Source organism: Marmota flaviventris, chromosome 10 (genome assembly GCF_047511675.1).
Source record: "Marmota flaviventris isolate mMarFla1 chromosome 10, mMarFla1.hap1, whole genome shotgun sequence".
Classification (NCBI taxonomy): Eukaryota; Metazoa; Chordata; class Mammalia; order Rodentia; family Sciuridae; genus Marmota; species Marmota flaviventris.
In genome coordinates, this window is record NC_092507.1 from 10,055,524 (window position 1) to 10,070,735 (window position 15,212).

General features: G+C 48.0%; 1 protein-coding gene across 1 annotated transcript in view; it reads right to left on the reverse strand.

Annotated features, from left to right (window-relative positions):
- Positions 1-5,742: 5,742 nt before the first annotated feature.
- Positions 5,743-15,212, reverse strand: part of Lrrc38 (leucine rich repeat containing 38) — a 33,687-nt gene continuing 24,217 nt past the window's right edge. The window contains exon 2 of the mRNA XM_071618682.1: positions 5,743-5,996. Within this exon, the coding sequence (XP_071474783.1) occupies positions 5,743-5,996 (254 nt within the window). The remainder of the gene's footprint in view (positions 5,997-15,212) is intronic.

Here is a 15,212-nt window from a genome sequence, read left to right on the forward strand (position 1 = left end):
CTCTGGGACTCTCAGGGACAAGGGCAGGGAAGACAGTCGGCGGGCAGGGTGCACCCCTTGCTGCACGGGGCTCTTCCGATTCTGCCAAGAAGTCAGGGTCACTGACCCCCCAAGGAGGGCTCCTGGCTCCAAGAGGATCTGCAGCCCACCAAGGCCACTTGGCTGTGAGGACCGGCTGGTCACTCCCTGGGAGCTGCTGTGGAGACAGCTGACATTCATTCGCTCCGCGGTGGGATTCCATTCAGAGGCCGAGGGGGCCTGAGCACGGTGGTCTGTGCCGGATGCTGAAGGGATGGTTCTTGGAAAACCAGCTCCTGGCTCGGCTTCCAACGGGACTCGGAGCAAAGCGTGCGCAGCAAATGGTCCCAACTGTGGGTGTGAGGATTTCCCAAAAAAGGACATAGTATTTTTCCAGGGCCAAAATATAAGTCACACCCTGGGAAGGTATGTTCATTAAAAAAAAAATGATCCCATCTGCAAACAGCAGAGAACAGTGGTCTTTCTCCTTTTTAAACTCTCTTTTTTCCAAGGAAAAACATTTAAAGTTTGGACGTGTGTTTATTAGCCTGGGGACTTAAGAACAAAGCTACCTTGTTGGTTGCAGGCAGGTGACACCCACAGGGGCCTGCAGATGTGGCTCAGGGGTAGAGCGCTGGCCTCACATGCAGAGCCCCGGGTTCTACCCCAGCACCACAAAGAAAAAAGAAAAAGAAAAGAAGACCCAAAGGGGTTTCCTTCTCAGATCACTGCACAGGGTTTGAACAGATCACTTATGCAAATAATGAGTCACTTAAACCTTGAGGCCGCTAAAAAGGAGTTTATAGCCAAGGTACAGAGATGGTGGCTATCTTAGTAAAAAATATTTTTTGACTTTGAGAGATTTTTATTCAATTTGTTGGTGTTTGGGGCTGGGGATAGGACGCAGGGGTGCTCTTCTACTGAGCTACAGCCCCAGCTCATATATATACATACATACATATACACATATATGTGTATACTCACACACACACACACACACAGTTGTAGATGGACACAATACCTTTATTTTATGTATGTATTTTTTAATGCGGTGCTGAGGATTGAATCCAGTGCCTCATCCATGCTAGGCAAGCATTCTACCACTGAACCACAATCCCAGTCTCACCAGCCCTTAATTTTTATTTTGAGACAGGGTCTCGCTAAGTTGCTGAGGCTGGCCTTGAACTTGGAATCCTCCTGCCTCAGCCTTCTGAGTAGCTGGAATCACAGGCAAGTGCCACACCACCCAGCTGTAATAAAAATAGTTTTAAGACAAAATATTAATACACTCTTAGAACATTGTTTTTTTTTTCACTTGACATTTTATCTGTCTGTGCCCGTTGTTATTACAAAAATCAAAAATGTCAAAATTCAGTACAATATCTGCACCAGTAGTTGCCTAAACAAAAGTTAATTTCTATAAAACCATTAACTGAATGCAGTTCTATTAAAAGAGATTCAAAATTCCCTCAGTTAACAAGATATAAATAGTGGTATATATGTTTTAAAGCAGAAAAGCCCAAAAAACCAAGGAGAAAATGTTAAATGTTAAATGGTCTGACGGTTCCTACAAGTGGTAACTTCCAATACGTATAAAGGAAATGTTCATGGATAAAACTCTAGAGTGCAAGTAGAAAAACAATCAGAATTTACCCCAGGCTACATCGTTAAGTGGCATTAAGTGGGGGCACCATGTATGGCCCCATGTCACCGTGTTCTACATCTGAAGCCTTCCCTACAAGGCAAGTTGCAAAGTTTAAATGAGAAGACAGGAAAAAAGACACTCTTTTTTTTTAAGCTGGGCATTGAACTCAGGGGTGCTTTACCACTGAGCCATGTCCCCAGTCCTTTTTATTTTTTTATTCTGAGATAGGGTTTCCCTAAATTGCTGAGACTGGCCTTGAACTTTTGATCCTTCGTGATAGGAACAGGTGTGCTTTGTTTGGCTCTTTTCTTTGCACAAATCACTACTAGGCATCTCCATGAGGCTACTCCATGTGCTGGGAAGAAGCCACGTTATCAGGAACTCTACAGAGAAGAGCAAACCAGCTTTTCAAAACTACACCCATGTGTAAAAGGTAAATCACCACGCACCCCGTTTATTGCCCCAGTTTATCGTGATTAGATATAACTCACAAAAAGAAAAATGGTAATTTCTAGTGACAATATTAAAACATATTTAGACACTGGCATAAGGAAAAAAATATGCATTTATTTTTTGTGGTAGTGGGGATGGAACCCAAGGGAATACCACTGAGCCTCGTCCCCAGTTCTTTTAGTTTTTTTTTTTTTTTTTTTTTTTTTTTTGAGACAGGGTCTTGCTAAGCTGCTGAGGCTGGCCTTGAACTTGCCATCCTCCTGCCTCAGCCTCCTGAGCTGCTGGGATGACAGGCGTGCACCACCGCACATGGCTTGTTCCCAGTTTTTCAAAGGAATTTTATATCCAGGAAGTAATGGTTTCCCTGAGCATTATGTGAAAACCCCTCTTTTTCCCCCCAGAATAATGTTCATGCTAAAACTGTGGGATGTGGAAAGTACTGTCCCTGCCTCACTCATGAACCCCTTCAGGGACTGCTGCACAGGGCTGGTACCATGACCCTCGGGAGGCAGGTTGAAAGACTAGAGGAGACAGGGTGGGAACTTCATCCTCCAGAACCCATTAGAACAGGGCCTAGCGCCATGTCCATAGCCTGGGCACCACCTCCGGAGGATTCTGGGAGAAACACATTCTTCAACGGGGCCGAGAAGGGTTCAAGCCTGCAGCTGTGACCCAGAGAGTGGTGCTCCTGGGGATGGGGAACAGGTGATGGCAGCTGCTCCACACAAGCCTGGCTGAGTATGTGGTCAGGCTGTGAGCAGCAGGTGACCGAGAGGTGATGACATTAAGTAGTGTCTGACTCCCAGCTTCTGAACTCCTCCCACTGAGCTCTTCTGGAGTCTTCTCCCCTCCCTGCATGGCCCAATGTGAGTGGAGCCTCCCTCTGTCCTGAGTGAAAACCTTCCCCCAGGAGCCTCCATTCCCATCAGGGTGTAAGTGTCGGCTGGAGCTTTCAGACAGAAACTCTAGCAGCATCTCATGGCTCGGGATGACCAGTTTCCGGGTGCCTACATGGTTTTCTCAACAGAAGTGCCACCTTCCCCGACATCAGAGCCCACTTGGCAGCTCCCTAAGGTGCTGAGGTAACCATGGAGACCAGGAGGAGGCTGCTCACTTCTCTACCTGCCCAGGGACTGTGAGAAGACAGCCCCTCTGAGCCAAGGATCTCTGCTGGCGACCATAATGCAGGACCGGGAGTCTCCTCAAGGTTGATGAGGGTAAAGAAGGGTAGGGAAGGAGAGTGGAAGAAGAGGAAGAAAGGAGGGAGAGAGGGAGGGAGGGGAGAGAGGAGGGAGTCAGAACCCGGTTTGAAGACTACCAATCACAGGAATACTAGTTTTATATGTCAGTTTGACTGGGCTACAGGGTGCCCAGATATTTGGTTAGTTCTGTATGTCCACTGAGGGTGTTTCTGGATGAGATTGACATTGGAACAGGTAGAATGACTTAGATGACCTTCCCTCATGTATTGGACACCATCCATTCCACTGAGGACCTGAAGAGAACAAGAAGGTTGAGAAAGGGGCCATTTGCTCTCTGTCTCCCTGACTGCTGAGCTAGGGTTCTCCTACCCTTGGATCGAATGTCACCATTGGCTTCCAGCTCACCAGCCACGGCTCCTGCTCCTCAGCCTCCACAGCTATGTAACCAATCTCTTATAGTAAATCTCTTTTACACCTCCTATTGACTCTGTTTCTCTACTCCTCAGAGACCCCTGAAGAATATGCCCTCTACCTGCTCTAGAGCAGCTCCCAAGTTACTCTCTATCACAGAAGTTCATTGATTTTCTTTGTGGAGAGTTTCTCTACATGCAATGATACTTTTGGCTCCTTGCTGGTCCTATGTCCTACCCATAAAAATATAAGGCCTTCCAAAGAGAGTAGGACTGTCTTTCTTAATTAAAGCAGTATCTGGCATTTAGCAATCACTCAATAATTACTAATGGAAGCAAAAATAGAGAGATAAAGGAAATATAGCAGATATATTATGAAGCTGGGCACATTGGTGCAGACTTGTAATCCCAGCTCCTCAGGAGGCTGAGGCAGGAGGATCACAAGTTAGAGGTCAAACTCAGCAACTTAGAACCTTAAAAAGGGGTGTGGATGTAGGTCGGTGGTAGAGCATTCCTGTATTCAATCCTCAGTGCTGCAAAGAGAAAATAAAAAGATATCTATTATGAGTAACAAAGGAGAAATGTCTTCCCCAAATATCCCAGGACCTTCTTGAGAGCCTTCCATCCAAGATTCTGTCGCAGCCCGTCCAATGCTGCTCATGTGATGTCTTGCATCAACCCCGGGACACACAACCTCTCACATGGTCTCCAACCGAAGTGCTGTGTTCCAAATCCTGAAAATCGCTGCCTGTCACAGCCCACTACAAGAAAAGTTTTCCAAAAGTTCCAGAGAGGACGAGTCAGGGCCTGTAGAATGGCCCAGTGGGACAGGCTGAGGAGGACTCAGGAGGGGCTGGGGGAAGGGGAGCATCGTGACTCCAAAGAGACAACTGACTGTCCCTCCTCTGCAAGTTGCTGCCTCTCAGGAAGAGGGTTGGGGGTTGTGTTATACCAATGAAGGTTTTTCCAGTGACTTACCAAAACAACAGCAGTGAACGCCCTGTGGCCAGTTCTCATTTCTTTCCTTGATAACCATTTTTAAAAATTAATTTTTCAAGGACCCAGGGATTGAACTCAGGGCACTTTAACACTGAGCTGCATGCCCAGCTCCACCTCCCTTTTTTAAGACAGGGTTGCTGAGGCTGGCCTCACTTGTGATCCTTCTTCCTCAGCCTCCTGAGGAACTGGGATTACAGGCATACACTTTGTTCCACCTTAGCTGAACGCAGTCTCTTAGTCTGCTTGGGCCACTATAAGAGAACACCACACCGGGGTGATTTATAAACAACACATTTATTTCCCACAGTTCTGGGAGCTGGAATTGGGAGATGGGGGTGTCAGGATTGAGCTCCGATTCCTGGTTCATGGATGGCTGGTTTCTGGCTGTGTCCTACCTCCTGAGGGAGTGAGGGGTTCTCTGGCATCTCTACTCTGAGGGCGATCAGGAGAGTCCCACCCTCACGACATCCCAAGGGCTTCACCCACCCTGGGGATGAGGAATCCACACAGGGAAGTGGGGGGGGGGGGTCACAAAGGTCTATTGCACATAGATTGATTTGTTCTCCATACAACATCCCAAGGCTGCTGAGGCCTATTATATGGAGAGAATCCTGCTTCCGTGGAGGAGGCTCTGAACTGGAGGCCCTGCCTGGGCAGCTTCCCGGCCTTGGGGGGAAGAGGTTGATCCTGGTCTCCAAGCACAGCTCCGGCCCAGAAAGAAGGGCTGGAAGATGCGTCTTGGCATCTCCTGCAGAGACCCCGGCTGGATCCTCCCCGGCCCCGCAGCCTGCACCGAGAGTCGGCCCTGCTCAGGAGCGACCCACCCAAGCTCCCCGGGCTTCTGAGCGCTGCGATGGGCGGGGCCAGCGGGCGCCCCAGTCCCCTTCGCCGCCAAGGAGACTCTGTTCTGTTCACGGAGGGTGGCCGGTGCCTCCCTGTCTTCAGCGCTTTCCCCTCCCTCTCCGAGAGGCGCAGCCGGCTGGGGTTTGGCAAGGGACAGGCCCAAGCAGGGGGCTCAGTCGTCCTCGTCCTCGTCCTCGTCCTCCGCGTCCTTGTTGGGGGCGCATCTCTGGAAGCACTGCACGACGGTGGCCAGGAAGAAGCTGGAGATGATGGCCGCGATGGAGACCGCCACGCCCGAGAAGATGATGATGAACAGGTCGGTGAGCGACAGGCTGAACTTGCACTCGCTGAAGCTGGCCTCCGACAGCTGCCGCAGCGCCACCCTGCGGTTCTCCGGGGGCAGCGAGCACTGGATTTCGTCCAGGCCTGTGGAGAGTAGGTGGCCAGAGGGTCAGCCTCAGCCCTGCCCAGCGGGAGTCCCGCCCCACCCCAGACACAAGGGGACAGGAGCTGGACCGAGCAGAACTGGGACTTCTCTAGACCTCAGAGTCACCATCGTGGGGAGAATCAGGACAGGGGCTCTTCCTGGGCTCTTAGAGGGTTAGGGGCCGTTTGGGTTTGGAGTTAGGGTGGCATGGGGGGCGCTACACTCCACTTAGGGCTGGGAACCTCTCTAGACCGGGTCACAGCCAGCCATGGCGGGGAGCAGGAGGTGGCATCAGGTGCAGGGACTGGGAGCAGGGCCTGTTAGGTGCAGGACAGGCTGAACTATGTTATCTTCAGGGCAGGCCAACAAATGTTAGCTGCAGGATGGCCCACGCACTCATACCTCCTTCTGTCTGGTCCTTTATCACCTGTTTGCCTCAAGTCTGAACATTCAACCCTGCTCAAGGCTGAACACTTAATCCCCCCTTGGGCCAACAAGGCAGCTTGCAGACCCAGAGGCCCCATTAGATTTGGGCTATAAAAACTCCCTCCTGCCGGGCCCCTCTCTCTCTTGCTCTTGCTCTGTCTCTCTTCTTGATCTCTCTGTCTCCCTTGCAAGCATGCTGTCTGCTCTCTCTCCTCCCTCTCTCTGTCTCTCTGTCTCTCTCTCTCTCTCTCTCTTTCTCTTTCTCTCTTTTCTCCTCTGTTGCACTGCTGCAAAAAGATCTCTTGGTCGCTCCGAGTGTTGTGGTCACTTTTCTTTCATTGATGCCGGTGAGTTTCCCCTCCCTGGAGTCCTAAACCCAATGGTGGTGTCAAGAGAATTTGACCGTTGATTGTCCGGCAAATCTCTTTGCCCACCTGCGGGGAGAAAAACACCCCACCACAGCCTTCAAGGCCACGGTGGCCCTCAGGGACTCCTTCCTAGGGCAGAATAGACTCCTAGGTTCAAACTTATTCCCTTCCCTTCCCAGCTGGTAGTTTACCAGCATAGGCTTTGTAGGTCTTCCTCAAAGGACTCTGTAATCTCCAGAGACACACAACAGAGAACTGAACATCACCCCACCTAGACCTTCATGGTTTCGGTGGCTCTCATAAAGTCCTAGTCCTCTCACCTTCAAGACTCTGCCGCTAGAGAGACACTTACCCTCCCCTTCCTCTCTCTTCCCCTGTCTCTCTCTTTCCCCTCTTTCTGGCCCTGGGAGTCTCCGGCCTCTCCAGGAGGGGTCCCGAAAAGCCTTGGCCAAGGTCTCCCATGGCTCTGGCTCCGTCCAGAACGAGAGCCTCGACTGTCAGGATTCGGTGACGACCAAACCCTGCAGCTCGAACCTGCCACTAAGGCACTCCTGATTTTTGGCTCTAGCGGGGATGCCCCTTTTGCCAATAAATCAGTTTCCTCCTTCTCTCTTATACTATCTTTGCATCTCCTTCCTTCTCCCCTATACTACGTTTGCATCCCCTTCCCTCCTCCTTATACTACATTTGCAACATGGGTAATGTGTTTTCTCTGCTGGTCGACTCTCCCCTACAATGCCTCTTGGATAACCTCAAATCCCTCTCCTTGACACCAGACATCAAACCCAAAAAAATGATCAAATATAGCACCCAGGCCTGGCCCACTTATCCCTTAAACAACCAAAACAGATGGCCCCCTTTTGGGTCCCTGGATCCCTCCATTCTAAGGGATCTCTACAATTACTGTGAGCATTCGAAAAATGGGTAAAGATGGCTTATGCACAGGCTTTCTTCTTGCTCCGATCCAATCCTGCTCTCTGCACCTCTTGCAAACCTCTGCAAATTTTTCTAGCCTACAAACCAACACCCACAACCACTGATCCCCAATCTTCTCCTCCTCTGGACTCATCCACTTCTTTTGACCTTGCTGAGAAACCTCCACTCTATCACCTGGCTCAAAAAGGTCCTCACCCTCAACCTTCTGCCCCAGCCCCTCCGCAGTCACCCCCACCTCAGCAACCTGATTTCTCCCCTCCAATTACTAGATCAAAAACCCAAACCTCGGTTGGTTCTCAGACCATTGCCCCTTACTGAGGTAGCAGGTACTGAAGGTACCCCTCCACCCACTCACTCCTCTCTTCTGTCAGCACCCACACAGGGTCCCACCAGGTCTTTTACCAGCTAACCCAAAGCTCAAACCAGATCTGGTGAAAATGGCCTTTAAAGGTGCTTTGTCATCACTGAAAACAGGTTACTAAAAATTAAAGTCCCTTACAGGCTTTTTGAGATATTCACTCCCATCCTGTTCTTCTGCTCAAGTTTTCCTTGCTAGGGAAAATCCTATTCTTTTACATCTCTCCTTCCTCATTCTCAGATCCACTGGAGCTGCTCTCAGCCCCACCTTCCTGCCTGCCCCCTCCCTACCAGAAAAGTCTTAACTGACCTTCTCCAGAAATCTTCACCATGGCTGATTTTAGGACTTTCAGCAAAAAAAAATCTCTACAAAAGAGTTTAACATAGATAAACTTCCTCTTTTCATATTGCCCTGTTTTACTTGGCCACTGCTTGGAAAAATCAGCACTCCAAAAGCTAAACACCCCCTTACTAGTTTTTCACAAAATATGTGAACAAGACCTCTGGCCTTGAGCTGGGGCTTCACAGAGATGGCTACATTTCTAAGATAAGGAAGTTACCAACTGGGCTCCATGGTAACAGCTGTCAGGGGGAGGAAAGAAAGGGAAGAAAAAGCTCTCCCCTCCCAAGTGTCCTTGAAAAGTTAACTTGCCCAGAACAAAAAAAATTTTTTTTTTTTAAAGAGAGAGAGAGAGAGAGAGAATTTTTAATATTTATTTTTTAGTTCTCGGCGGACACAACATCTTTGTTTGCATGTGGTGCTGAGGATCGAACCCAGGCCGCACGCATGCCAGGCGAGCGCGCTACCGCTTGAGCCACATCTCCAGCCCCACAAAAAATTTTTAAAAAAATAAAAAAAAAAAAACTGCTTTTTGTGAACTTCTGCAGACTCTGAACTTCTGAGCCCCTCCCCTTACATGTTGGGTACAAAATTCTGAAACTACTTAAACTTGGGGTTCAGGGGATTAATTGATTACAACAGAAGCAGTGCCCTCTGAATCCGGTTGCAACCAAATAGGACTGTTTCCCTATCTTCGGTGCTATCTTAGGTGCCTTGCCTTGTCCGTCCCTACAACAGTATAATTCTATATACTTAAACATTGTTCATGTTTTCATGAAATGGTCAACAGATGTGATTGATTGTGTGCTGCAAATAACAAAATATCTCTTATTAAAATGGAATAATTTGCCTAAATTCAGAAATTTACAAGGATTGTTTCAAAGTGTGAATAAAGAAGGAGTTAACAGATAGGAAAGAGAAATTAGAAGGTTCTAGGTATGGATTTAATAGAAGGAAAATGTGTTTCTGGATAAGAGAGTCTATTAAGTAAATAAGAGGGTTTAAGCAAGTGATGAAGAAGGTCTGTGTACGTTGGCTATATAGATGTAATTAAGTGCTATAGAAGGTCTGTGTATACAACTATGGTTAAACAACAACTGTTATTTTGCAATATTGTAATATGTTATTTCTTTAAGAGCTAAACTTGATTAATATAAAACATCAATGTAATTGTGGTACTATTACTCTTCTTTGTGTATTAAATGTCTTCATATTTTCCAGGTATTTAAGTCTTTAAGATAGAAGCTTTAAAAAAAAATTATATCAAGCTGGTGTTCTCCAAAAGGTTGCATGGTAATTTTAGACTTATAAAAATAACATATTGGAGATTTATTTATATCATTTAATGTTGTATAACTGGACCTGTTATCAATAAGATTAATATGAAGTTCTATACACTGGGTACAATTTAAATGTAATATCATATTGTATTAGTATTCATGTGACCTCAAGCAACAATATATGTAAACTTTTATAAAATGATATTTAAAAACAAAGATCAGCTCAATAATAGAACACTTTACCTAAGATTTATAAATCTTAGCCTTACCTGAGATAAGGCTCTGCCTTCCATCTTACTATATGTCAGAATGACTCCAAAGTAGGCCAGACTTCAGGTAAAGCCCAGTACTCTTAATTTAAGGTGAAACTGACTTATGCTGGATGTTTATGATCAAGATTTAAAGTTAAATTAAAATGGCCAAGAAAACTAATATTTCGCTCTTACCCTCTGAGTCAATCTGAATCCAGGGAGCAGGGAACTCCTCTAAAGAGCTTTGCAACTCTGGGCCAAATAACCTCCTGATCAGGGAGATTAATGAGACCACTGGAGAATGAAAAGCCAATCCGTGCACTTACTGTAAATAGGAGGGTCACCGGAGAAGGGAGACATCCCTGATGCTTTCAAGGGAAGCCACATGGTCAAGCAAGACCTGGACCCATCCTGGTGCAAATGGCACTAGCAGAACTAAGAAGCTGCTCTCAAGTTCCCCCATGAGCGACCCCTATGGGAACTCAGCTGACTCTTAACAATAGATAAAAACAAAGTCAATTTTGACCAGCTTGATCTTAAACACCTACCAAAAACAGTTAAGCCAAAACACAGTCATTCCTGGGAGTATTGAAGGACAAGAACAGCTAGAAAAGAGGAGACAGCAACTAGGCCAACAGGCTCCATGGGGGATGTTCAGTCAAGTATGACCTTGACTCCTCCCCCTCACAGAACCCCTATTAGTCCTCTTTATGTTTCTCCTAATAGAACCATGTCTATTAAATTGCCTACAGAAGTTCCTGCAAGATCAGATACACAACTTCACCAACCAGTCAGTCAATCAATTACTTCTTTAAGACTACCAGCCCTGATGCCCAAGACAGAGACCTACGACTCATGACCAACTCCTCTAGCTCCAGAGACTCTGCCCCCACCTAAAACCCTCTCTAACCCCTTTTTCCAGTTTTCACAACCCCTCTTTCACTTCATAGGAATGAGAACTACTCTCCAGCAGGTCCACTCTGCTTATTCTGTCTGCTCTACAGTATCCTCACAAGGAAGCATCAAACCTAGACTCCCCACACCTCAGATGAGGAGCCACTAGCCAGGCAAAGACTGGTAGATCAACTTCACTCACATGCCTAGGCACAAAAAGCTTCACTACCTACTTACTTTGGTTGATACTTTTTCAGGTTGGATAGAAGCCTTCCCTACATCCAGGGAAACTGCTAACACTGTTGCCTCCATCCTCATTGAGCAGATCATTCCCAGGTTCAAACTTCCCACCTCCATCCAGTCAGACAACAGTCTGGCCTTCACTTCTCAGGTTGTTCTACTAGTCTCCAAAGGCCTCAACATCACATGGAGGCTCCACATCTCCTACCAACCCCAATCCTTGGATAAGGTTGAGAGCCTAATGGCATTCTCAGGGATCATCTCACTAAACTTGCTATTGAACTTAGGCTCTTCTGGCCCACTTTCCTGTCTTTGGCCCTCACCTGAATCAGGCAGCCCCAAGGACCCCCTCAGGCCTTAGCCCCTTTGAGCAATTCTATGGGTGCCCTTTCTTAATCAACCAACGTTTTCCAATCGCTCCTCCTCCCCTTGTGTCCTACCTGCCTAATCTCACACTTCTATGCAAACTCCTAAGTGAACACACAGACCAGTGCCTTCCTGTTCCATTCATTGCCTCAATCCCAGCACAACCACAAACTGAATTGGACCCTCTTCAACTGGGTGACTCAGTCTTACTTCAGGAACTGCATTCTCAATCATTGGAACCTCAATGGACAGGACCCCATACAGTAATAGATACTACCCCAATGGTGGCCAAGCTTTTGGGCCACTCTCCCTGGTACTATGTCTCCTGCCTTAAATAAGGCAACTGTTCCAAATTTCCAGTCCTGGACTTCCACCACGACCACGAAACTCAAAATTTCTCACCAACCCTCTTCTTCTACTAATCATTATTCTCTGTCAAGTTTTTATCTCAAACCACAGATGCCGCTTCTACATCCAAGTAACATGGCACCAGGATGACACCACCCACTCTCAGTTTATGGGTCAAGGCAATTGCCCTTCCACTGGCTGCAATCAGGCTGTCACCCTTAACATTACTGGATTCAACCAAGCCACCTCCAATACTTCCTAGAGTCCCTGCTACAGGACCAATGGCTGATACCAAGAATCTCCTCCATTCATGACTGGTTTGATGCCATCGACGACTTGTGGCTTCAAGGAACTTTTATGGACTTTACCCCCACCAAAGTAGTTATCTATAGCCACTGAGTGTTATTTTTGGCTGCCCTGGTGTTCTCAGACCTGTCCCCTGAACATTCCTCCACTTTTCCTCCTGGGTTCCACGCTGCCCACCATTAAGCAGGAAGTAGCTAGAGGACTTTACGATGTCCCCCATGTCACTTAGAAAAACAAAAAGGGAGGAATGTTAGGTGCAGGACAGGCTGAACTATGTTATCTTCAGGGCAGGCCAACAAATGTTAGCTGCAGGATGGCCCATGCATTCAAACCTCCTTCTGTCTGGTCCTTTATCACCTGTTTGCATCAAGTCTGAACATTCAACCCTGCTCAAGGCTGAACACTCAACCCCCCATTGTGCCAACAAGGCAGCTTGCAGACCCAGAGGCCCCATTAGATTTGGGCTATAAAAACTCCCTCCTGCCAGGCCCCTCTCTCTCTTGCTCTCTTGCTCTGTCTCTCTTCTTGATCTCTCTGTCTCCCTTGCATGCATGCTCTCTCCTCTCTCCTCTCTCTCTCTCTCTCTCTCTCTCTCTCTCTCTCTCTCTCTCTCTTTCTTTCTCTTTCTCTCTTTTCTCCTCTGTTGCACTGCTGCAAAAAGATCTCTTGGTCGCTCCGAGTGTTGTGGTCACTTTCCTTTCAGTGCCCACCCGGTGGCAGGACCCTCCAGGCTTCAGGGCCATCCCCCCACTGGATGCCAGGCTCCTCTCCACCATCCTCAGGGCAGACAGGAAGAGAGGCTTGCCACCGTGTAAAGCCCCACCACCCCAACACAGGAGAGGGGAGGAAGAGGAGGCAGCTGGAGGGGGCTTTCCTGTGGCATCTGGTACTTTTGTTTTGTACTGGGGACTGAACCCAAGGTTGTCATCCACTGTGGGGACCACAAATCAAGTCAAGATGGCGCCTGGCAGTTTGCCAGGAGGAGTGGTTTGTGAGGCAACGCCACGGAGCCATTAAGATGGTGGAGATTCCTTATTGGCTGATTGCTGTATCTGGATGATTCTAATTGAGTCAAGCTGTGTGTAATCAGTTAGGTATATATACCTCTGCTGTTCCATAATAAATTGGCTCCGGCTACCTTGGGTGCCTGCTACCTTGAGTTCCCGCTCAGTTCCTGCTTCAACCTTCAAGTTGCTTGTCACCTCCCAGTTATTTTGCCCAACCAGACTGTGGCAATCCTCCACTGAGTTAGGTTTCATAAGCTGCCGAGGCTGGCCTTGAACTTAGGATTCTCCTGCCTCAGTCTCCTCAGGGAATCACTGGGACAACAGGCATGTGCCACCACACCCAGATGGAGTATTTGGTACTTGGAACTTGAGTGAAGCTTCATGGGCTGAAGAGTCACCAGAAGACTGTGCTTGGATGCAGGCTCCCCAGGGGATCCATCCAGGAGGTCCTGGGGGCGGGGGTGGGGGGGGTGGGGGGGGGCTACTCTGCATTTTTTTTTTTTTTTTTTTTTTAGTACTGGGCATTGAAACTAGAGGTGCTTAGTCACTGAGGCACATCCGCGGCCCTTTTGTTTACATTTTACTGAGAGACAGGGCCTTGCTAAATTACTGAGGCTGGCTTTGAACTCCCGGTCCTCCTGCCTCAGCCTTCTGAGCCGCTGGGATTTCAGGGAAGCACCACTGCGCCAGCCCACTCTGCATTTTCTAATAACTGGGGGATTCTGTTGTGGCCAGAGGCAACTTTGAGAAGCTTCACTATCCAAACATCCAAGGAAGGGGCCTGAGCCCACCAGTGATATGACCAGAGGAGGCCTCTTGAACTCTGCTTTCTGTATTGGGTTGACTGTAGGATTTCACTTGAGTGTTTGACTAATTTAAGAAGAAGCCTCAAACCCTCCAGTCTAGAAAAATGTTAAAGACGGAGCCCATGCTGAGTAAGGGCTTGCTAATAATAACCACCATCTCCACAAGGATCGCTCCATAGGACTCACCCAAGCTCTGTTCTGAGCACCTGACTTAGATGAACTCATTTAATCCTTACAACAACTCCGTAGAAAGGCCTTGTCGATATCAGCCCCACTTTTCAGATGGGGAATGGGCTCAGACAGGTGAAGTCACTACTCAAAGTGGGACAGCTAGTAAATGGCTGAGCCCCGATTCAAACCCAAGAAACCTGGCTCTGGAGCCACTATGCCTCCAAAAGGAAGAGAAAGGGAGAGAAGCCAGGAAGAGAGGGCAGGGTGGGAACAAAAGACTCTGGCACTTCCTCCCCAGGGCTGCCATCAGGAAGCCACCTGGTGATGGGTAAAGGGTTCATAGCATGTTTAGAGACATCTGTGATGACTCCCCCGTTTTGGTGAGCTGTTTCTCTTGGGGTCCCCCCGTCTGCCATCAGTGAAGTAGGAGGCGGTCAGAGTGGCAGGCAGGTGAAGTCTGTCCCTACCCTCAACTTAGATGAGCCTAATGGGTGACCTGCCCGAGGCACAGACACCGAGCACCGTGACAGGTGGCTCTCTAAGCACTTATTTATTGATTCAACAAATGTGTTGAGGATTCTGCCTGTGCCAAGGAATTGATGACAAGCAAGGAAAATAAGGACCCTACCACCCAAGGGTGTAAACTCTAACAGGAGAAGACAGATACTCATTCAATCATTCAACCAAAAAAAATTTTGAGTACTTACTTTGTGCTAGGTCCTGGGGCTGCAGCAGAGAACAAAACAAAACTTTGGCCTTCTTGTGCCTTATTTATTTGTTTGTTTGTTTATAGATGGGGTCTTGCTGCATTGCCCAGCCTGACCTTGAACTTGCAAACCTTCAACCTCAGCATCCCAAGTAGCTGGGATTACAGGCCTGTGTCACCGCCTGGCTTCAGCTTGCAATTTAGATGACAAGGGAGTAGATCAAGAAATACATTAAACTGTTAGGATGTAACACCAAGGTGAAGCAGTCGAGGGTGAGTGGGAGAAAGGACTCTGTAGATGGGGAGGTCAGGAGGAACAGTCTAAAGGGTAAGGAGGAACCAGCCGGGAGATCATTCTAAGCAGAAAGCCTGGGACAGGGCTCAGCATCTGAGAATCACAGCGTAGCCAGCAG